Genomic DNA, 21,984 nt, shown 5'->3' with positions numbered 1-21,984 from the left:
AGCATTGGTATTAAACATTTAAACATCCTTGTGGGAAAATGTCTCGACTAACGCATATCGCTTTACAAAATTTTAATGAGTATATGATCCAATAAACACAGTCGTATTCTAGAACCAATTTCTGATCACTATTCAACTATGCTAACTGATGCCACTAAATATGAAATATGAAAGGATATGGCCTGAAATGTCCTTTAACATCGTAGAATTGAAAGTAACGTTAGAGAAGCAATGTTTTGTAAATGAGAAGCCATTGGAAACTAGGGACGTGTTCCATGTTATATGCTCTCAAGGCCATTCCAGAAGTGTCAATTAATTTTTAATTAAATTTTCAGTAGCACATAAGCATAAGTATGTACGAGTTCATCGGGCGGCTGCAAATTATTCCGGGAAAAATCATTCCACGCTCTCCAATAAACGGCAACTGTTGTTTGCGGGCGAGTTACCCGCATTTATAGGCCATGAGGCACAGCCTCCTTAAGAGCCATCTCGCAGTTCATTCCTCGTATTTTCGCCATCCTGGTTTCCTTTGGAGCTGCAGGACTCCCGGTTGGTTGGAGGGTCCTTTCTGAGTCAGTACCTCCATTTGCTGCGAAGGGATCTGATTGCAAGGAACTGGCACCTGCCAGCAATTTCTCTGTGGGAGTATGTGGGAGTGCTATACTCGTATGTGTGTATAAGTTGTGGTACATGACTTTGCCGCCCTTCAATGCCAGCTGCCTGTTCCCAGCGCTTTGTTGACGATCCCCATGCTGCGTTCGACGTGGATGCCACCTCCGAGCCCAACCTCCACCTCCACCTGCTCGTGAGCCTGAACCTGAAATCACTTAATCAGTTTATGCAGCACAAATTTGCCCAGGCAAAGTGGGCTTGGCATTGGTGGAAGGTTTGATAAGTATTTTGCATTGCCTTCGCTTTTGCTTCAGTGCCCGCAGCAAAGCCTTTGCAAGTGGCATTCTTAAATTGATTTCACAAACGTCTTTACCTGACGGAACATATGTACATATATGGTGTAATCTATGTGTAATGGGTACTACCGAAATTCAATGTTTCCATCCTTTCAAAGAAAATCAAAGGATGTAGTTTCTACTTGACCAAATGCCTCAGTACCACCTGCCTTTAATATATTTGGACAACTTTTGAAAACCAACTAAAGACCCTTTTCCATTAAAACGTTTTTGATTATACATACCAATAAAGCTTGTTTACTTTCGCAAAAAATAAATAAGAATTAAAAAATTGAATTTGCGTTGCCTGCGGGCTGACAGGGCTGCCCCCTTCGCCGCCTGGTAAATAAATTCCGAGTTCATATCTGTGCGGCCCCTGTCGAGGATTTCAAGGCCTGGGCGTTTTCACTTTCGGTTTCCAATTACAAACAGTCGCGCCTCGCCTCGCCAGCTCGCTCTCTCACGCTCCACGTCTCTCTATTTTCCGACACGGACACAGATACGCACACGCTTAGCTTTAAAGTGTGGCCCAGTTTCGGTTTTCCACCATCCCAGCCCATCCCAGCTAAAGCCCAGGTCCTAACCCAGCCCAGAGCCAACCCTAGTCCCTGCCCAAATCCGCATGTCCACGCCCATACTCCTGGCCGTGACACAATTTCCATTGTGGGACGTTCGCAGTAACGGCAGTAGGAGCAACAGCATCCATGGGTACACAGCTGCCTGGTGACCTGTTCTATTTCACGGCTGCTCAATCCAGCTGGAGCCCAACAGCACCAGTGGGCTGTACTGGTACTGGCGCAACAACAGGCCGTCGGAAAATTGGACACTTGTTGTTGCCCCTCCTGCTGGCATCCGTTCACATTGCGAGCATATTTGTTAGTGATTATCGTAGGATTTATTATCATTTGGTGATTTGATTTAAGGCTCTACCTTGTACATTACAATGATATATAAATACGTGGAACCACTCGTGTAGATCAGGACTCTGCCAAATGTCTGTGAGTGATTCTCTCCTCCTTCCGTCGTCTGTTGCGCTGGGCAAAATACTTGCCGCGTCAACGTGTCTTATGTATAAAATATAAATATAAATATATATATATATATATATATATATATATAAACATGTATCTGGTCTGTGTTTGTGTGCAGCAGACTGCCTTGCTCGACTTGCTCCTGACTTTCGGCTAGTTGCCAATTAACATTTTGAGTAACAAATTTATGCAACATCATGGAGAAGTCGTCGTGTTCTCGACTCCGCAGCTGTGATGTTCCTGAATATAATAATGCTAATTAGGTGCTGGTGGGGCGATGGATGTATGATAGATGGCAAGATGAAGCGTCAACAAACTTAATATCCAAAGCTCTTCCATCATCCTAATTCGAATTACAGTGCAGCGATTTGGTCGACAAAGAGTAATTCTTTGGTATGCTTTAGAAGCGACCTTGCGAGCAAACAAAAGTACAACAAAAAATAATATATTATACATATAAGTTTGATAAGCAACAAGTACAAAATCTATCTTATATAAAAAAAAGTTACAAAAACTGTTTAATTCGGTCCACCACAATAATTATAGGTTTAAGTAAACAAGGATGGGATCGATTTTAGGGGAAATATACAATCTGATTGAGGTCCTGGCAAGGCAATCTGATGCACACAATGGCAAAAACCGTATACACTTGCGTGTTTTACTTTATGCGGGATTATAAAATTAGGTACATATACATTATTAACTATAACATTTTAAAAAATCTGTACTTTTCACACAAACAACAAACATTTGCTAATAGCCCAAAATTATGCTACGATTTTCAATTCGTTTTGGTTGTTTTTACCGCGTAATACTCGAAGCGTATTTATCATCTAGGGATTCTGTTTCTTATTTAGTTGGTTTTACAATAAGGACACTAGTGAATTACATTCAAAACGGTTGATGCGAATGCGACCAGCTAAAAGTTTGAGGAAAAATCCAGTAGGAAAAGACAACCGAACGCCGTGAAAGTAGAAACGATGATGGTGGAGGTGGCTTCCAATTCCGGTTCCGTTTAGTTCTGCAGAGCGGCTCGCAGGAGACTATCCAGAGTGAACTGTATGGTCCCATTGGCAGCCGCCTGCAAAACGGATGGCGGCTTGGGCAGTGCCGGAAACACTGTCGAAGCTCCCGCTTGACCGCCCTTTCCACGCAGGCAATCCATACCAGTGGTCGCCAGCGTTTCGGGCACGGTTGCTTCGCATATGCTGGGCGGTGACGGTGGCGGTGGCGTTGGCAGAGGGCTCTTTGATTTTTCTGTTTCCGACTTTTCCTCCGGCTGAGTCTCTTGAATCGGCTCCTGTTCCTTCTTCTCTTGCTTCTCCTGCTTCTGCTGCTTCTCCTGCTGGGCAATCGCAGTGTTGACCTTGTTCCACAGGTTGCTGATGACAGCGTTATCCTTGCCAGCAGCTGCCGTTCGCTTCGCAATCTTCTCGATGAAACTCTCGGTTTCCGGAGCAGGATCCACTGTAGTCTCTACAATATTTTGCTTTTGCTGCGATCCGCTTTCGCTGCGCGAGTGCGAGATAAGACGCGGTCGTATCTGCGGTCGCTCTGAGGGCAATTCTGGCAGAGTAGCAGACACCGCCAGACCCTGGCTCACCAGTTCCAGCATTATGCGCCGTGTGATGCCGAACACAAGATGCTTTTTCTCTTCTGTAATGTAGGCTTCGTACTGTTTGGGCTTACTTTCATCGTTGCCCACCGGCGCCGGACGACGCAGCTTTGCCCGCATAGATTCTACGGCTTGCGCACCCGGAGGTTGCTGGCCTGATCCATCCGGTTTGAAACTGACCAAATCGTAGACGAAGTCCTTGTTGACCGCTTTAACGCGCTTTCGGATGGGACGCTTCTCCTGGGAATGTTCTCCAGATTCGGGTGAGATTTGGGTACGAGACTTGCGACGCTTTTTGCTGGGCGTGGGAGTGCCCTCCAGTGGCTCCTGTCCGGGTTCTTCTTTTATCGCGGCTGTTGGAGATTTGGGTTGCACTTCACCTACAGATTCGGTTAGGGTTTTGAGATGCTTCAAGCGCCTTTCGTAGGTTTTGATAGGGGGTTTAGCATCCTTCTCCATCACTGTAAGCTCCTCCTCCTTATCCAGCAAAATTATATCTCCGTCAACATCGTCTCGGGAGTACTCGCACTCGTGGGTGGACACATATTGCTCCGTCAGCTGGTCCCGGTCTCCTTCTATCTTATGAGTAAATCCCAAATGATTAACTATATCGTAGCGCCTAAATGCGCGATATTCACACAGATTGCAGCCAAAACGGCGTGCGCGGTAATGGAACATGGATATGTGACGACGTAGATTCCCGAGGGCATTGAACTGCTTGTGACAGATCTTACAGCGACATCGCAACTGCTTCTCAACTGGGACGTTACGTTTCTTCTTGGCCTTACCCTTGACATCTTCTGCATCTGCATTGGATTCAGGTCCGGCCCCTGGTGTAAGCTCGTGCTCGTCGTCACTGTTAGAGGCTTCGTCACTAGCAGAGTCACTTACATTGCCTAAGTTAAGCTGGTCCAATGACACTGTGTGCAGACCAGGTGCAAATGAGTCGTTCGGCTCTGGTAGATCGGCAAACATCTCATTCAGAGTAATTTCCTCGGTTTTGATCGGTTCTTTTTTCGGCAGGTCTATGGACGTAGTTGGATCCTCATCAGCTGCATCCACACTGGAATCATTGCTCTTCGTCTTCAGTTTTTTGACAGAGGGAGCCGGCTTGGCCAGCGCCTCCTGCTTCGCCCGACAATTAAGCAGGTGTGTTGACAAGGCAGCGCGACGCTCGAATGATTTTTCGCAATAGATACACAAAGACATGATCTTACGGTGCTCACCGCTGGCATCTAGTGGCTCAGGGACATAGCCCACCACGTCGTCGGAGAGCTGTAGGCGCTTCAACTCCCGGCAGGGGCCCTTCGGCTGCACATCTCCTTGCTGAATGCGGCGCTTAAGGATAGTGTTCCGCATCATTCGAATGCGCCGAGTTGGTTTCCTGAAAATTTAAATTGCAAAAAGACCAACATTAATATAAGTTCACACATTACAAGAATATCCCTATAAAAATTTATTATATTATTTTAATTTTTGCTTATTTGTTCTATTTTTATGATTAAGGGCTAACAAACATAAGTAGAAAAGAACTTGGATTGTTTCCTTGGAAGTTTCTTTATGTAGAATATTATATATATTATAATAATAATAATATATAATATATATAAACCCCGACCATTGATAGGTTAAGTGGAACTTACTTGTGATCCTTCGACAAATGACGAATAACAGCAGCGGCCTGCAGAAAGGTCAGCGAACAGGCTGGGCACTGAAACACAAATGCCGATGATGAGTGATGCTTCTGAATGTGCACCTCAAGCGTTTTGTGCGTCTGAAAAGTCAGATTGCCTGTGAACGAGATTAGGAAACACAGCAATCACTAATTGTATTCAAGGCCTATTCGGTTAGGTAGTCGTACAGATCTCGCAGAAAATACTCGTCTCCGTTTCGTCGCTGATGGACTGCTCGCCGGTTTCGTTGGAGTCGCTGCCTGCATTGTTTTCCAACTTAACGGTTGCCAAGGCCTTGCCGTCGGGTCCCACAATGGTTTTAGATGGATTAAGCATGCGATGCACCTCGTCCAGTTCCGTCCTTATGCTGTCGTCCTGGTCCACTTTGATGGTCTGATAAACGGCCTGGCTAGAGTTTGGCACAGACTCCAGCTGCAGAACAGTGGGCGAGCTGCGCTTGGCCTGTGATGAAGCCTTTTCCCGTCGCAGGCGCTCTATAACACCACTCAGGTCCCTTATTCCGCCGCCACCTGCTCCTCGTAAGGGACGCACGTCGCGGGGAACAGGCGAACATCCCGTGCTTCTGCTGCGTAGCATATGTTCTATGTCCTGCGGCGACGGACCACCACCCGTTTGTATGATCATAGTGGAATTCTGATCCTGGGGGAGAATTAACAGCGATTAGTCTACATCCTATGGTATTAGAGATCTTGTAATGGGGTTGTCTTTACTGCCCACTCACTGTGTATCCGCTGCCATTCGCCGAACGAGCGCTGACGCAGCAAAAGACGCGTTTGTGGCTGATGAAATTGGCCAGGCTGCGAAACATGTTGCGGCAAACCTTGCACTCGTAGATCAGACTGCACTCCAGACTGAGCAGCTGGCGCACCTGTGGAGAAGCGGATTGTTATCCGGGGATCCACCAAACTGGGGCGCAGGAGCCTCCGCCATTGCGGGCCACAGTTGAGTCACGTACTCCACTCAGATGAGACTCACCTCGCTGGTGCCATCCTCATAGGCCCGGCGGGCCTCCTCGAATCCCGTGTGGGCGGTGCGCAGCGGCCTCTGCAGCAGGCTGATGTCGTCACCGTTGTGGTCCATCTGCTCCTCCTTGAAAGTGTCAGAGTTACAACGTGAGCTTCGCTTTCTCATGGCGCTGGTTTGCGCGCTTGCTCCCACTGCTAATCAGCAACTTTGAGACCTGTCCTAGCGCGCTGCCGTACGGAATATTTTCAACTACGTCCGGCTCTTAAACGGTTTCTAATTAGCGATCAAAGTGGTTTTCCAATTCGAACATGGACCTGCATCTTGCATTTTTTGTATTCAGTATGACCGTGCTTGAGCGCTGCTTCTGCTGCGATGCTGATCTGGTATTTTTAGGAACGTGTGCGGGATTTTTCGTTTAAACTTAAAAAAAAAAATTGGAATCGTCGAAAATATTTAATCTGGAAAAACTAATAAGCTAGAACCACTTTTGTTTTAATAGTGGCCTAGCCCCAACAATTGAAGTTTGATTTCTGCCTTGCTCAGAGCTCGTAACTTCCACCAATTCTCAAAAACCCCAAACAATACTGTCGATACATGATTTTGGGATTAGTTTATTGTTAAATCTTTAATTGACATGCCAAATCCTTTTAAGTTCAGAAAACGAGCTAAAAGTGTTTAAATAGTATCTGCAAAAGTAATATATTAAAATGGAGAAACGTTTATTTCGGCGTTCAGCACATGGTCACACTGATGACTTGAAAAAAACATAGTGACCGGAATTCAGCTCATCATTATAATTTCACCTTTTTATTAATTCACAACCTACACGATGAGCTGTCCAGGATTTGGAGAACTAAATATACCCTCATCGCGTGCCTTCTGGGACGACTGCGAGGAGGATGAATTGGAGAACCTAAAGCCGGTGGAGAAGTGCGTGACCTAAACTTATTTACGTAGTCCTAATATCTTGAATTCGCAGGCTGCAGCTGAAGTTCGACGATGATTGCGATGGGGAAGCTGCCACTGTGGAGAGCGAGATGCTGGTGGTCATTGAGGGCATCAACGTCACTCACTTCGCCTCCTCTCTGCTGGCAAAAGATGCAAAGCGCGTGTGCGCCATTCCTGCCAATAACTCGACCCTGCACTGGAGTCATTCGTCCAAACAGTTGTTGGCCATAATCAACGAGGACCTGTCCAGTAGCGGCGAGGTTGCGGAACTCCTACTACCGTACGTTAAGCTAGCCAAGAAAGTGATCACTTTGACGCTTAAGCCAAAGGTCGAGTTCAAAAGCGAGGACATCCAGCTCTACCGGGATCACATTGCCGTTGTCCGCGGCATAGGTGCCAACCAGAAGGATATCACTGAACTAGAGGCTCCCAACTTTATTGCTGGAGTTGCAGCAGGCGGTGAGTGATGAGTGAGAAAGGAGAAGGCTGAATCATCTCACCATCTGCTCACCTTTTTTTGCAGTTGCCAGTTGGCGGGATCAGATGGAGTTGCCCGTTACCTCCTTCGTTATTTACACCGACAAGCTACCCCTAGACTCCACAGCTGCCCAGCCAGTGATCAAGGTACTTCAAGGCGCTGGCGTGGCCTGCAGCTCAAGCTACATCCCTCCGCGCAAGGAGAGCTCCTATTTGTACATGTGAAACTACTTTTGGCTGTGCTCAACTTCCTAGTTTTAATGCTTGTAAAAATGATGCGGTTGCGGAATAAAAATCGAACTACTTAAGTACTTCAAAAATGCTGAGGTTGACCTCCCGACTACGTTGCTCCATGTGCGCCTTGGCGATGGCTATAAACTGTGGACGGGAAAGCATTGAATAGGCGGGTACCAGCAACGATGAGGCAAGCATGTGCAGCTCCTTGTGTCCACTGCAGAACATATCGATGCCTAGTTCCAGGGCGCTCCCAAAATCCGATTCATCAACTGCTATGTTGGCTGCGTTGGCCACCGGCTGTAGCTTCTCCAGAACCGCCTGCTTGGCGGCTCCATTATCGACGTCCTTCCGGTCCAGCATTGCCAGCATCTTCTTGAGCTCGGAATCGCTGACGGCCAGCGGACGGTAGCCCACTTCTGTCTTCTGGTCATAGGGAACAACAATGCCGGCTCGGTGGAATGTCTTGGCCACAACACGCTTGTTGCGCTCCCGCTGCAGTCGGTCAAGCTGGGCCAGTTCCAGGGAATTGTCACTCAAGTATTTCGGCACCGCCTTTTTGGTCACCGCCAACTGCCCGCATGAGAATGGAGTGGCCGCAAAATCATGCTCCAGGTAGTAGAGGAATGCATCGAAGGCATTTCCAGCGACGAATTGGAACTCGCAGCCTTTCGCAGAGTCGTTGCGGGCTATTAAGAGATTTTCCTTGTCCTGCGGCACATCGCGCCAGTAACCGTAGTGAATCCCAGTGCCTCGGCGCACGAAGATCGTCTGAAACTCTGGTGGATCGTAGTAAAAACGCCAGTGGCGCAGGTAGTCTCCCGGTTCGCCTAGTTTAGCGCCGTGAAATTTGCCGGCTAGGAACTCAAAGGGACCTACCAACTGCAGTTGAAATACTTTGTCTAGGTGCTCCAAGCCAGCATCCTTGGGCTTCGAAGGATCAATTTTTAAGCTTCCCACAAACTTCCAAAATTCGTAGAAGTCCGGCGGCATTTCGACAAGAAACTTGTGTCGGATGAACTCGTTAGACTCACACAGATTGTCGTACTCCTTCTGCACGGACAGGCGGATGCGCTTCTCCAGGATCTCCATATAGTTCTTTCCGGATATGTTGCTCATAGCCTCTTTGTGAAGCTCCTCAGTTTCGGCTTCATAACTGCCCTTGGCCGTTTCCTCGTTCACCATCTCCGTACTTGAAGCACTCGTATTGGACTTATCCTTGTCCACCGGCTCGGTGTGTTCTCCCTTTTCCTTTTCACCGGACTGTGAGGATGCACTTCTTTTTGGCGCCACTTTTTTGCCTTCTGCGCCGTCCACTTCGTGTTCTTCTTGCTTTTTTGGATGATTGTATTTGGACAAATGTGCGGGATTCTGCTGATAGCACTTATCCCAGTATTTACAATCTTCTTTTGGCATTCTTAAGTAATAACAATACCGATTTCAAACAGACTTGCGAAATGTGCGGTTTGCTATGGCACAATTAACAAGAATAACAAGCATCCAGTGACGCCGTCAAAAGGGGATGCAAGGGGATGATTCGGACCCATTTGAGAAAAATACTGGGTAATAGAAAATACTATACTTTATACTATACAGCCCAGACATATCCCCTTGGAGAGAAGCAAATAAACTTTTCATAAACTTGTATTCTTTTATTGACACTAAACATTAAATCCAATTTTAATAATTTTTGTTTAGATCTACGCCCATGTTGACTCCCCTGGATAAGAAGAAGCACTCTGCACACACCCCCAAAAGTGTTGTAAAATACCGGCAGAAATCACCAGTGACTGGCAAAAACTGCACTGAATTGCATTGACATTTAATGGGGGATTCATTTAATAATTGTAGTTCATTCAATGAATACAAACTTCACAAAGAGAATCAAAATGTTGATGGATAGGAGTTAGTACAATTACAGTTGCGTGTGGGTATGCGCTTCAAAGGGGAACACTATTCTAAGCACCTATGGAACAGGACTAATCCTCGACAGCACACATGACGGAGTAGACGCACTCTTCCTTGTTAATCAAGTGGCAGGTCTTGTTGACCAGGGACATCAGCTGGTTGACATCGGTTGCCCAGTTGTTCAGGATGTCGGAGGCGCTCTTCTTTTGGGTGAAGTAAATGATGCCGGCGGGACGGTCGATCTTTACGCGGATGGTGTCGGTGTTGGCCAGCTTAGAGAGATACTCCTCGCAGCGGCTGGTGGGAAGGTTTAGCAGCTCGCTCATGCGCGCCAAATGCAGGCGGGAGTAATACATGGCAATGATGCGAATGTTCTATGAAACAATCAGTAGCAATTAGTTATAATTAGTAGTAATTTTAAGCAACAAGACCTACATGCTCTATTAGACGATCCTTAAGCTCGGTGATACATTTCTTGCCATGCTTGGTGCTATCTTTGAACATCTCATTTTCAGCCAACACGAGCCCAAAGTCTGCATTAAATGTGTCGAAGTTGATCAGTTCCTTTGACATGAACAAGCGCAGAATTTCCCTTATAAATGGAAAATAAAATAAAATTTTTCCATTGAGCTCGAATCAAATGTACTTACTTATAGGCTGGCACTTCCTCCAGCTTCTTGTTCTTCGAAAGGTGTGCCATCATGTCGCTCTGTTCGTTGTCGAAGGGAGCTAAAACGCAATAAAGCACGGCACAAACTAGTTTCTCCGTCAGTTCCTTCTTCTGCTCCTCGGTTAGTTCGATTTCGACCTCAGGCTCTGTAGCAACCTCTGGCTTCTTATCCTTGTCATCTTCTTCCTTCTTTTTCTTGTCCTCATCCTTCTTTTTTTGCTCATCCGTGGACGCGGCAGAGTCTACGGGTGTAAGGCCAGTCTTCTTGCGAGGAGGCTCCGCTATGGCCTGATAATGGCGCGAAGTATTAAGGAAGGAGGTGTCTCTGTTCAACTGAATCATTAGATAGTAGAACTTCAGCTTGAGATCATGTTGTGCCGGATCGTCGAAGAACTTTATACTGATCTTCTTGGCAATGATCTGCGTGGATACGTAGTCCTCCTTCAGCAGACAAAGGCGCATCTGCTCCAGGATGAGCTCCACCTTCTCACGCTTATCCATGGAGCCATAAGTCTCCACTTGGAGCTCCTCCATGACGGTGGCAGCTCCGGCTACATCACCATCGGCTTCTTTAATGTCGGCCAGAATCTTAGTAAGACGGGCCCGCTCGATCTCAACGTAAATCTTGCCCTCGGTAACCGAGCGAAGTGTGTCGATAAGCTTCAGCTTAGTCTCCTTGTCGGGTGTCTTGTCCACGTACGTGACGCACTCCTGGATCATCTTGACCACGGCCTGCTTCAATTGAGACCGACGGCGTACCAGCAGGGACACGTACTCGTTGAGCGCGTTCCAGTTGGACGCGTCAAAGCAGATCTGGCAGATGGCAACCAGGACTCGTGAGCAGGAAACCATGTCGGCGCCGAGGCGAGTCTGCTTCTCCAGTTGCAGCATCATCTCGATGGCTTCGTGAAAGGCGTCGGGGTTTTTCTTGGCAAGCTCTTTCGCCAGGGGGATTTTCTCGTTGCACGCCGGCTCGTAGTCCACCTCCATCTTGGTGATGCGGCCGCCATCAAACAAATAGGTGTCCATTGTGTTCTACAAAACAATGTTTACTTCAATTATTGCCGATATGACGAAGCAGTTTTCCAACCTACCTATATCTCGCCTTTGCCCTGCTACGGAATCTACTTAAACTGTTTGTAACTATGGGAAATGATAAACGTCGTCTTGTTTCCAACCTGGTTGGTTTGTCTGCTCCTTTTCTTAAAGTTGTTGGATGCAAAAGCGGCTTTTTTCTAATAATAATCTCCGCACAAATTTTTGCTTACAAATGCTGTGTTAAGTTGGCTGCGGGATTTTGTAGTGTTGAAAAGGTGAATTTTGAAGTGATAGTACCAGAGCGAGATGTGTAACATTCAAACATATTTTTGTAAGGATAAAAATTCCAAAACGTTTTTTTATGATTTCAACTCAAAATATGGCCCAATATTTGTTAGAAAAATGGAAGACTGCGAAATCAAGAAAACAACGGTAAATATCGCATAGGGTTGTCAGAGATTTAACAATCGAACAACACTATCTGCGTAATTTCTGATTGAAAAACAACAATATTTGTATGGCAATAAAATGATATAATTACTTTTATAATAAATCTCATTCTTACCAAACCTGCAATCCACACATATTTGTTAGTTAAACTATCGCTTAAACGACACATCTGACAGCCCTATCCGTGGTTAGTGTTGTATTCACCGTCTTGCGTTGTCCAACACTATTGGAAAGCCAATCACTTTGTTTAGCCGCGAAAATTGCGCTAGAACACCCGCAATAAGCTGTCTGGTTTTATAAACAACGTGCTTTTGGATTTTTAAAGCAACAAGGTAGCTTCAAACTACGTGACAGTCACAAGTAAAAATTTCCGGAAAGATCTTCTGGTCCACCATTTGCGGAAGCGAACTGATTGCCGTCTTTTGAAGTACCCCACAATGGCACAAATCGAGAAGTACCAGGACTTTGTAATTGATGCTCTCGAAGTGGTAGACTTTAAGCTGAGTAAGTATCCTTGTTTCTTACCGAGGTAGCCCTGCAATGGTTCCGTTTTTAGTCCGTGACAAGGCCGACATCAACAATGATGCCCTGACCTTTCATCCCGCAATGGCCCACCAGATTTTCGGGGAGACCGAGACGATCTTCGGCTACCAGGACTTGCACGTCCGTGTAATGTACACGGCAGGACCTTTGCACATCTACCTTGGCGTCGATTATGGCAAACGGGTGAATGAGATCTCCGGTGGAGAGATCAAGGCCGACGACGTCGTCAGCACAATTGCTCAGAGTCTGCCGGACGGCTGCTACTTCATCAATCTTGATGAGTTTCTCAAGACACTGGACAAGGCTGACAAATTTCAGCCCTTCGGTGAGAAGATAAGCGAATACAGGCGGGTATCGGACGACGGCAGCGAGCGCCTTTTCGAGATCTACCAGTGCGACTACAAGAGCTCATCATTCTTAAAGTTCTTTGCCCGGCTGCAGACGTTCATCTTGTGGTTCGTGGACGCTGCCTCCTACATCGACACTGATGATCCACAGTGGTGCTACTTCTTGTGGTAAGTTTTCTGCGACAAGATTGGCTTATTTTGTTATCAAACTCAGCAGCTGGTTTCAATAACAACGTACTCTTCTCTTCTCCTTCAGCTACGAAAAGTACAAGAACAACGATTGCCAGTGGCAGTACGCCACTGTTGGTTACACCACCGTATACGAGTACTACGCCTATCCGCAAAACAAGAGGCCCAGGATAAGCCAGATGCTGATACTGCCGCCTTTCCAGAAACTCGGCTTGGCTACCCAATTGGTCGAGAGCATTTACAGGTTTTATCAGGCACAGAAGAATGTTGTGGACATAACAGTGGAGGATCCATCTGAGGATTTCCAGCGTTTGAGGAATTTTGTGGACGCGCGATCTTGCATGGAATTGAAGTCGTTTGCCCGGGGCGAGATAGTCAAGGGCTTCAACAAGGAGATGGTGCGGGAAGCCCGCGAGGCTCTGAAGCTCAATCCCATCCAGGTGCGTAAAGTGTACGAGCTGTTGCGTTTATTCTACACCAATGTTAAGGATGAAAAGGAGTACCGACCCTATCGCCTGGAAGTTAAGAAACGGCTTAATGCGGTCTATTACAAGCAGTTAAAGGATTTGAAGAAAATGGAGCGCTTCAAGATGGACACTGAAATGCTGCGTGCTCGCCTACCAACCATTCAACAACGCATGGAGCAGCTGCATGAGGAATACATGGTGGTCGAGCAGGAGTACCAGAGCACCATTGCAAAGTTGAGGGCCTGATAGGGACTGTGGATCCAAAAGGTGTTGATTAATTTATTTCGTTTCTGTTTTCAAATATGTTGATTACAAAATACATTATGTTGCTATAAGCCTACAGTAGGATTCTTTTGAATAAATATTACAAATTAAATATTTTCAGTGTATATAATATTATGTATTTATAAGATATCAGATTACCGTGTGCACGTACATAGAGGAGCAATGCTGGGCGTGGGGCACTTGAGCAATTAAGCGTATATAAAACCGAAAACATTTCGTCTAACGAGTACGATTTATACAGGTTACAAATAATTGCGATCGGGAATTGGAAGTACACATGGGATACAATCATCATCGAGGGTGCTGGGCCAGCAGCCCGTACAACTAGCACGACCCGTATTCCTCCATCCACTTTTCGAAGCGGGCAACGTCGTCGGCAGACACGGACTTCTTGGTGCGCAGACGGGCATCCTGGAAATCCTGCAAAGTAATCGGCTGGTCGACCTCCTCGCGACGGATTTGCTTAATCTGATCGGGAGTGCGTCCGGAAATGAGGCGCCGCATGGCCATCATGGAGGCGTCCCGGCACACGTTGCTTATGTCCGACCCCGAGTAGCCCTGCAGTTCGTCGCCGATCATTCCTATGTTCAGACTGGGCGACAGGCAAACGTCCTTCAGGCAGAGTTTGAGCAAAGCCGATCGGGTGTCCTCTGGAGCATAATATTACAATTATTCTCTGCAGGAAGGGAAGTGGTTGGCACTTACCGTTTGGGAGAGGAATGTAGATTCGCTTTTCAAAACGTCTTCGGAAAGCCTCATCGATGTCCCACGGGTGATTGGTAGCCGCCAGCACCATGATCACCTTCTCCTCCTGCATGCTCGCGTTGAGTCCGTCCATTTGGATGAGCAGCTCGGCCTTGAACCGCCGACTGGCCTCGTGCTCCGAGTCACTGCCCCTGGAGGCGCATAGGGCGTCGATCTCGTCGATGAAAATGGTGCTGGGCGCATAAAAGCGGGCCATCTCGAACAGGAGTCGCACCAGCTTTTCGCTCTCTCCTCGGTATTTGGAGGTCAGGGTCGAGGAGGACACGTTGAAGAAGGTGGTTCCACATTCTGTGGCCACCGCCTTGGCCAGCATGGTTTTGCCTGTTCCCGGCGGACCGACCATCAACACTCCACGCCACGGTCGTCGAATTCCCTTGAAGAACTCCGGCATAATTACCGGAAGCACCACTGCTTCCTATTTGGGCAAAAAGGAAGTATTAAATTCATTTTAAATTAGGTTTTCTGCCTCCTCTGAGGTGCAATATCTTAGGATTTCAAATTCTAACCTATTCTACATAGATGAACATAATATCGGAAAACAAAAGCTCACCTGGAGTATTGTCTTGGCCTCATTGAGCCCAGCCACATCGGTCCACTTGATGCACGGATGGCGCTGCAGAATGTCCTTCTCCAGGGTGTCCACCAGATGAATCTCGTAGCCCAAGGGCGAGAAGTGCTTGGCCTTGGTCTTGGGTGAGCACTTGGGCGTGTTGTGGCTAGTGGCTAGGGACTGAACGTGCGAGTTGTCTTCCAGGGATGTGGTGGCGTCTTGGTCATCCGAGTTGGAGTTTTCGTCCAGCGAGTTCTTCTTAACCGGCTTGTGCTTCAAGTTAAGCTGGGTGTTTGTGCTGAGCTTCCTGGCCCGCAGGCGCTCCACGGATCGGCTCTTTCGCAGGGCGGCGGTCATGGCGGACGCCCTTGCTGGTCGCCCCAGGCGCATTGCGCCCATGCTGGCGGCGGTTGTGGGTGCTCCTGCGCCCGCCAATCCCACGTTCCCGGCGCTCCCGTGGTGGCTCTGGCTGAGGCTGCTGCTGTTCGCATTGCTGTTGATGGAGGGTAGTGTGGGCTGGAGCTCGGGATCCCGCCGACGCAGGGAGGACACCCACCGATTATCCTGCTGCTGCGACGGAAATGGCATCTGCGCCGTCTGACTGGCTCGCGGTTGTGGTGCCACTTCTGCGGCGGAGACTGCATTTTAATGATTATATAGGAAACCCCGCCACCCGGAGCACCAACCTTGCGTGGGTAGCCGCTGCTTGCTGCGCAACGGAACACTTCCGCCAATGCCCAATCCCCCAGGTGCATTCGAGCCCAGGTTGTTGATGGGCCGGTGACGTTCCACTGTCGTGGAGTGTCCGCCATCTGAACTCTTTTTCAAGCTGGCGTTCCGGGAAGGTCGACTGGTGGCCGTGATCTTCGTGAAGCCAAATGGGGACAGCGAGTCCAGGATCAGGGAGTCCATCATTCGGGCCATGTGCGAAAGGCTTGTTGGAGGTGTGGATGAGCTGGAAGAGGAAAGGATATCCATTGATTGTTCTTACCGAGTAGAATAGATACATATGTACATTATAAAAGGAAAGAGGAATCGATACTAGGCCTTGACCTATAATAGCATAATATGATCAATGCCATTAGTGCCAAGAACATACATATATATTTTTGTATTTAATTAGGTATTTTGAGATGTATCTTTAAGATGTTGCACACTATAGAAATACGTATTATCTATTCTATCTTTTTTTTTTTTGGGAAAAAAACAAACTATGGTAAACTATAGGAAACTACGTTTTCAGAAGTGAGGGCTCAAACACCTTTGGAATACCTTCTTATTTGCTTGCTGCGGAAAACTATACTATACTATCTAATTAAGCCACTTAAGAAGGATTAAGAACTAACTTATTACAACTCCTTATCGCATATGGCTGTCTGTGAAAAAACATAACATATAACTGATAGCTGGTAAGGATATAAATAAAAGCCCCCAACAACGCGAAACAAAAACCTATGGGTTCATTTTTAAAACTTATAGCTAACTACCCAAAACTATTTGGTGGCTCCATGGAGCTGCCATTCAACTTGGCCATGTCGCAAAGGTCATTTGCTTTATCAGCCGCGGACAAGTGGCTCGCGTGTCCTGGTGTGTGCACACACATATACCGGTTGGAATCCTCGTGTCTAGCCGTCTAATATTAGTTAGCCCTTGCAGAGGACCCTCCCATCCTGCCCCTTCGCAGACAATGCTCGGGAATTTCCGGGAAACGAAGAGTTAGTGGCGCCTCCCAAGGGGCGCCTATTCAAACCGCAGGTGGGGTCAATAAACTCGTTGGCTCCTGGCCAGGTTATTGACGTGTCGGCGACAATTGTTAACTTTTGTATTCGCATTTGAATTGTATTTTCGACGTGTTTTTCGCCTTTGCATGCGTCATCTGGAGGCATTAAAGCCTTTGAGGCAACATTGTAAATCTCGATCTGGGAAGTGGGCCGCAATATATTTTACGCCTGGCTAATTAAGTTGGCAGCAGCACCAGCAGCACAGCCATAATTCCCGGCCATATTGCCTGACTCCTGGCACATCCGCTTGGTATTTATATTGCGGGCTGTACTCGTTCGAATTTGGGTTAATGTTTCCTCTATGTGCTCGCCCACGAATTCTTTGATTCTCGGCTCCTGATTCCTGATGGGAATGATTAGTGGAGCGGTTAACTAGGCCACTGCCTATTTGTTCCCTTTACTATGCACGAATCAATGGGCCATAATCTAGGAATTCCTTGCATTTGAACTGAGCAATTGATTGATTGGCAAAGTGTTACAAGGCCGGATTGAGCGTGGAAAAAGCCCGGCATGGGAAAGTCCAGTGATGGCGGATTTCCTTGGACTGGTAGTTATGATGGGCCCCTTAAAATCGTGTCACCAAGAGGTGTTTATGCTAATCCCATTGGCACAACACAGGACATTTCGTCCTATGCAAATTACAGCAAAATGGCAATTATGACTGGCAGAAATATACTCGCGAAAGGAAACTGGATGGGGTCAAGAAGGTAGCTGGTGGCTTTCTTGTATGCAACAAAGGAAATACTGTAGGGTTCATAGTTGACCAACCAACGGGGTAGTTAACAACTGCCAGGTCAAGGAATTCAACTGCGAAAGTAAGATCTTACAAGGTGGATTGCTTGTGGCCACAGATCTCTACTAGCTCTTACCACTGGTGCAGATCCCAGAGCGAGTGGTATGGAGTGTGCCGGTAGGTGGAGACGAAGGGTACCGCCACCTCGTACTGAACTTGGACGTTGGGCGGCGACTGGGGCCGCGTGGCCAAGGCGTTTGAGCGCTCCAGGGCGGGATTGGAGCTGGTCAGCGATCGCTGGCGCATGAAGGAATGTGGCGCCGCCGCCGCCTGCTGCTGCTGCTGATTGTAGAGACTCGAATTGTTGTTGAGCAACTGGGCCACTCCGCCGCTCGGATCCACGGCTGTCTGGCCCATGCCGAACCAATTCTGGGCACTGGTGTTGAACATGGCGCTGTGCCGGCGTCACAAAGATAAGGACGAGACACTTCACTATGAATTTAAAAACACACGCGGATATGTTCGGGCGGAAACTTTGCTACCTGACAGTCTGCGCCCGGAGCCTTCGATTGGCTCGCACTCGGAGTTCGAAAACGCGACCCGACCAGGCGACTCGAGGGTTGCAGGCCAACTGAAACTGACCGCTCGACTGGACGACGCGTCCACAACAAACCGACCACCACTACCATTCCGCAACGGAACGGACCGGGCCGGGTAGTTTTCCCAGTTGCCTGGTGTGCGTCCGTGTGACTGCGAATTGAGGTTAAAGGAAGTTTCGCTTGGGCGCTACTTGGGGGCGGTTTCAATCATGGTAAATTACGGGGAAAGAGTATCTCGACTTGGGGGAAAACAAGGAAATCGCCGATCGGAGTTGGGAAATGCGATCGAGAACTTTCTAAAAATTGAACGAAATTCAAATATATGGAGTTCAATTTAAAGGATTTATGTTTGTTCTGCTGTTCATCGTAAATAGCTATTGATATGTAAGAAAGAATATATGCAATATATAAATTAATGAAATTCATAATATTTCTACTAATGTCTACTTTCTGACCACAGTTGCTTGTCGAAGTTTCCTCATTGTCTAAAGGACATTCCCGCTTCGATGTCAAACCACAGCACTTTCAACTCCTTGGGTTACCCAACGCGCTGGACTGTGGTCAATGCACGCTAGCTTCTGGCTCAAGATTCCATCGATTTCTGGGGAAAGCAAGGCGTTCCACTCGCGTACGCCCGAGTATTTACTCAAACGGCAGTGGTTTCCCAATAATCTGCCGGCAATGTAATTTAATGGCAGGCTTGCATGCGGCCGAAGGAAGCCGGTTCTTGAGTTGGCCTGCCCCGAGGACCCAGAAACTATAGCATACGTTTGAGAGCACCGCCATTGGGGGCCTGGAGTGGTTCGTCCACATTTAAATGTGCATGTAGGCAGAATCCGATAATCCGGAGGTGAGCCACAAGCGAAGGCCGTTTCGGATGCGCACACATACATATAGTGTATCTGTATCTGTATCTGAAAATCAGCTGCAGCGCGAGATAAAAATCGATTGCGAGGCGACAGTCATGGAACGCTCAAGTGTCTCGGCACGCCTTGCGCCTCCAACTGGCACCCACCCCTTTGGACCCCTCGCGAAGCACTCACCCCGCTGGACTCATCACGGGCAGGTATGTGGAAGTGGAGTCCATGGTGCGTATGGTTGTGTTCCCTCGCAGCACAATCTTCTCGCGCGTGGTGCGCCTGTAGGTCGCCTCCTCGCCGCGCATTCTGCTCCACCAGTCGTTTATTATTTAAATTTAATGCGAGTAATTTCGTAATTTTGAATTTTTCACAATTTTTTTCGTGTTTACTTCGGTCCAAAATGAAGTATTGGAAAATTCGGCATCCGTTCCTCGCACAGGCAACGTCCAAATGGAAAATGAAGAGAGCGGGCGGAGCAGGAAGAAAAGGATGCTGCGGAAAAGCTTTGGCTCTCCGCCACAGCTTTTTCCCTCTCTCTCTCAGCTTCCTGGCTCTCCGTCGCCAATTGTAAACAATTGCGCAATGCTCGCCTGCTGTTGCTCCTCCACTCGCCTCGATGCACAAATGGTCACTAAAACTGGATTGTTGTGGCCAACTCGGCCTGCCAGCCGCATTGCAACGGCCTGTGGGGTTGGGTTGGATTGCATTGCATTGGGGGAAGGTCCTTATTTGGTGGTGTTTTTCAGGAAATAAAGCTGAAAACTTGTATTTGCTTCTTTAAAGTTGTAAACTATGATAAATAGATGGGCATATGAACATTAAGTGACTTAATAGGTATGCTTATCAATATTTGTTTTGAATCAACCACAATAAAATGCGTTTTTTAACCCACTCAGAAGAACAAATATATATGCATCTTTATTGATCGATTTTTAAAAAACTACTTAAAAATTCGAATAATAAATTACGATTTAAAAAACATCATTACATTAAAATTCAATTCTCAGTTTAGTTTGGCGACATGCCTGTCATTACACAGTATTATTGACGATCAGAAATTGAAGAACTTTGCTTTAACACTCAAATTGCATTTGAATCCTTATTTATAGTAGTGTGTAAACAGTGACAGAAGGTTGTAAATAGTTTGGGGCAGTTCTCAAACGTTCGCCACCCGACCAGACGACTCACAGCATGGCACTGTGCGGTTCGATGAATAAAATTCAAAATTAATGTACTGGCAAAAATGAAACGGTTTCGAAACTTGTAGAAAAGTGAACTAATTATCAACTAGGCGAGGAAGTAACCATCCGCGGACGCAAACATAGACTGATGTACGCATATTTTCATGTGTAAATATATATATAAAACGTTTCTAACAAACACGAGGCACGTCGAAATGTAAGTGAGCAAAAATGAAGTGATCTCTAGGTTGGTTTTCAGTTTTTATTCCGACTCGGGGAAATTTGGTGGCTTCAGTTGCTTCTTGTCTTTAGTTGACCTCACAAGGCTGCGTGTGTGTGTATATTTGTATGTCTATGTGTATAGGTGTACATGTGTATATGGATAAGAGTCTATTTAATCAATTTGAACGGTTTCAACTAACTTTCAACTAACAATAACTTTACCGCCGACGCTTCGCTCAGTTTCGACCATATGTTTCCCTTCCTGTATGACTAAGTGTGCGATACCTTAACAGCTGCATAACTTTAGATTTACCATAGTTTCATTACGCTTTTGTGCACTAGTGTTTTGAGTTAGTTTCAAGTTTCCAAATTATTTACAACTAGCCCTGCTTTCCGGCGTTTACTAGTTTGGCGAGTATTTAGATTACTGGAACTTGCGCGTGGCAGTTCTGGCCTTCCAGGCCTTGACCAGGTTGTAGGCGAAGTACAGCGTAAATCCGTGCACCTGGAAGCCCACAAAGCAGAAGGCATACCAGAAGACGCCGTACGGATAGCCCTGCGGGAAAACAAAGGATTAGTAGGGCGGCTCTTCAGAGATTAACAGGCCCAGCCACTTACGCGCCACACAAAGATGTCTGTCTCGTCCAGCTCCACCGACTTGTCCAGCGTGGCGAACTCCCACACGTCCGAGAAGTAGTAGGCGAAGCAGTAGAAGAGCGGCAGGATGGCGAATAGCAGGATGGCCACCATATACTTCTGCATTTCGCGCACCTTGTTGCCCCTGGCGGCCGAAAGGCCCAGAAAGGAGGTGAGCAACGACGCGGCCCACACGTACTCCCACCACAGAGGCGGTGGGACCTCCAGCTCCTCGATCTCCAGCACAAAGATATCCAGGCGATCCAGGATGTCCGACGTCAGCTTGGCCAGCATCACGAAGAAGAGCAGGGCGTGAAAGAAGATGCAGTACTTCAACCTGGACTTGTTCAGCAGGCTAAAAGAGCAGAGAAAGTGGTCGTTCAGTGGCGGATCTGTGTGGGTGAGCCCCTTACTGGGGCGCACATGCTGCCCAGCTGGCACTTTGCCCACCCGACCCCTGCAGCAGCAAGTGGGTGGGTGCAGCTGCTCCAGGGTGCTCCGCCACCATGGCTGGGCGCCACCTGCCAATCGGCTGCAGTAGGCGCCACCTGCAGGTGCATCTACTGCCGCAGGCGCCCCAGTAATTAGATAATTTCGAGTGTAGGTGAGAGCTGGCGATAGCACGAAGTGTTATTAACCTAATTTGATATGTGCCAGCTACGCGCTGCCTGAACTCGAAGTCGTTGCCATCGGTGCCCGCGACCATTGGTCCGCCGCGCGTTGCCATTTCGTTGCCTTCGTTCGTGGGTCGTGTCGTTCGCTCACGTCGTTGCTTATTTTTAATAAATAATTGCACAAAAAATAGGGCTGGCACTAGAATCGATATTTGTGCGATACCATCGCTGCCA

The 21,984-nt window shown here is 47.4% G+C and overlaps 7 protein-coding genes across 10 annotated transcripts; 2 read left to right on the top strand and 5 right to left on the bottom strand.

Annotated features, from left to right (window-relative positions):
- Nucleotides 1–1,819: 1,819 nt before the first annotated feature.
- Nucleotides 1,820–6,607, bottom strand: LOC117142735. Its single transcript, XM_033306905.1, has 5 exons — nucleotides 6,263–6,607; nucleotides 6,009–6,155; nucleotides 5,455–5,926; nucleotides 5,237–5,384; nucleotides 1,820–4,977 (listed from the first exon to the last, which is right to left on the bottom strand). Exons 1-5 carry the CDS (start codon nucleotides 6,416–6,418, stop codon nucleotides 2,994–2,996), a joined length of 2,907 nt encoding a protein of 968 aa, XP_033162796.1. The 5' UTR covers nucleotides 6,419–6,607; the 3' UTR covers nucleotides 1,820–2,993.
- A 385-nt stretch (nucleotides 6,608–6,992) lies between these two features.
- Nucleotides 6,993–7,998, top strand: LOC117142737. Its single transcript, XM_033306908.1, has 3 exons — nucleotides 6,993–7,183; nucleotides 7,233–7,660; nucleotides 7,725–7,998. The coding sequence occupies exons 1-3, from the start codon at nucleotides 7,083–7,085 to the stop codon at nucleotides 7,901–7,903; spliced, it is 708 nt and encodes a 235-aa protein (XP_033162799.1). The 5' UTR covers nucleotides 6,993–7,082; the 3' UTR covers nucleotides 7,904–7,998.
- Nucleotides 7,917–9,415, bottom strand: LOC117142736 (histone PARylation factor 1-like). The gene has a single exon (XM_033306906.1). It carries the CDS (start codon nucleotides 9,326–9,328, stop codon nucleotides 7,979–7,981), a length of 1,350 nt encoding a protein of 449 aa, XP_033162797.1. The 5' UTR covers nucleotides 9,329–9,415; the 3' UTR covers nucleotides 7,917–7,978.
- A 307-nt stretch (nucleotides 9,416–9,722) lies between these two features.
- Nucleotides 9,723–11,806, bottom strand: LOC117143873 (26S proteasome non-ATPase regulatory subunit 12). Its single transcript, XM_033308758.1, has 4 exons — nucleotides 11,585–11,806; nucleotides 10,471–11,525; nucleotides 10,256–10,412; nucleotides 9,723–10,194 (listed from the first exon to the last, which is right to left on the bottom strand). Exons 2-4 carry the CDS (start codon nucleotides 11,517–11,519, stop codon nucleotides 9,892–9,894), a joined length of 1,509 nt encoding a protein of 502 aa, XP_033164649.1. The 5' UTR covers nucleotides 11,520–11,525; nucleotides 11,585–11,806; the 3' UTR covers nucleotides 9,723–9,891.
- A 387-nt stretch (nucleotides 11,807–12,193) lies between these two features.
- LOC117143874 (histone acetyltransferase type B catalytic subunit) lies at nucleotides 12,194–13,900 on the top strand. Its single transcript, XM_033308759.1, has 3 exons — nucleotides 12,194–12,482; nucleotides 12,535–13,036; nucleotides 13,125–13,900. The coding sequence occupies exons 1-3, from the start codon at nucleotides 12,416–12,418 to the stop codon at nucleotides 13,768–13,770; spliced, it is 1,215 nt and encodes a 404-aa protein (XP_033164650.1). The 5' UTR covers nucleotides 12,194–12,415; the 3' UTR covers nucleotides 13,771–13,900.
- On the bottom strand, nucleotides 13,901–19,723 carry LOC117143872 (katanin p60 ATPase-containing subunit A1). Of its 4 annotated transcripts, none has more exons than XM_033308756.1 (5): nucleotides 19,281–19,723; nucleotides 15,811–16,079; nucleotides 15,125–15,762; nucleotides 14,515–14,989; nucleotides 13,901–14,459 (listed from the first exon to the last, which is right to left on the bottom strand). In XM_033308756.1, exons 1-5 carry the CDS (start codon nucleotides 19,400–19,402, stop codon nucleotides 14,134–14,136), a joined length of 1,830 nt encoding a protein of 609 aa, XP_033164647.1. In that variant the 5' UTR covers nucleotides 19,403–19,723; the 3' UTR covers nucleotides 13,901–14,133. The 4 variants fall into 4 exon arrangements, with proteins under 4 accessions (XP_033164647.1, XP_033164648.1, XP_033164645.1 ...); XM_033308757.1 differs by having other exon boundaries at nucleotides 15,125–15,750; XM_033308754.1 differs by lacking the exon at nucleotides 19,281–19,723 and adding an exon at nucleotides 17,775–18,270.
- An 803-nt stretch (nucleotides 19,724–20,526) lies between these two features.
- LOC117143876 (protein jagunal) lies at nucleotides 20,527–21,953 on the bottom strand. Its single transcript, XM_033308761.1, has 3 exons — nucleotides 21,775–21,953; nucleotides 21,119–21,491; nucleotides 20,527–21,056 (listed from the first exon to the last, which is right to left on the bottom strand). The coding sequence occupies exons 1-3, from the start codon at nucleotides 21,861–21,863 to the stop codon at nucleotides 20,925–20,927; spliced, it is 594 nt and encodes a 197-aa protein (XP_033164652.1). The 5' UTR covers nucleotides 21,864–21,953; the 3' UTR covers nucleotides 20,527–20,924.
- Between the last annotated feature and the right edge of the window lie 31 nt (nucleotides 21,954–21,984).

The sequence above is a fragment of the Drosophila mauritiana genome, chromosome 3R, assembly GCF_004382145.1.
Source record: "Drosophila mauritiana strain mau12 chromosome 3R, ASM438214v1, whole genome shotgun sequence".
Classification (NCBI taxonomy): domain Eukaryota; kingdom Metazoa; phylum Arthropoda; class Insecta; order Diptera; family Drosophilidae; genus Drosophila; species Drosophila mauritiana.
The sequence above is the reverse complement of the archived record's forward strand: the minus strand, read 5'-3'. Positions and strand labels throughout refer to the sequence as shown.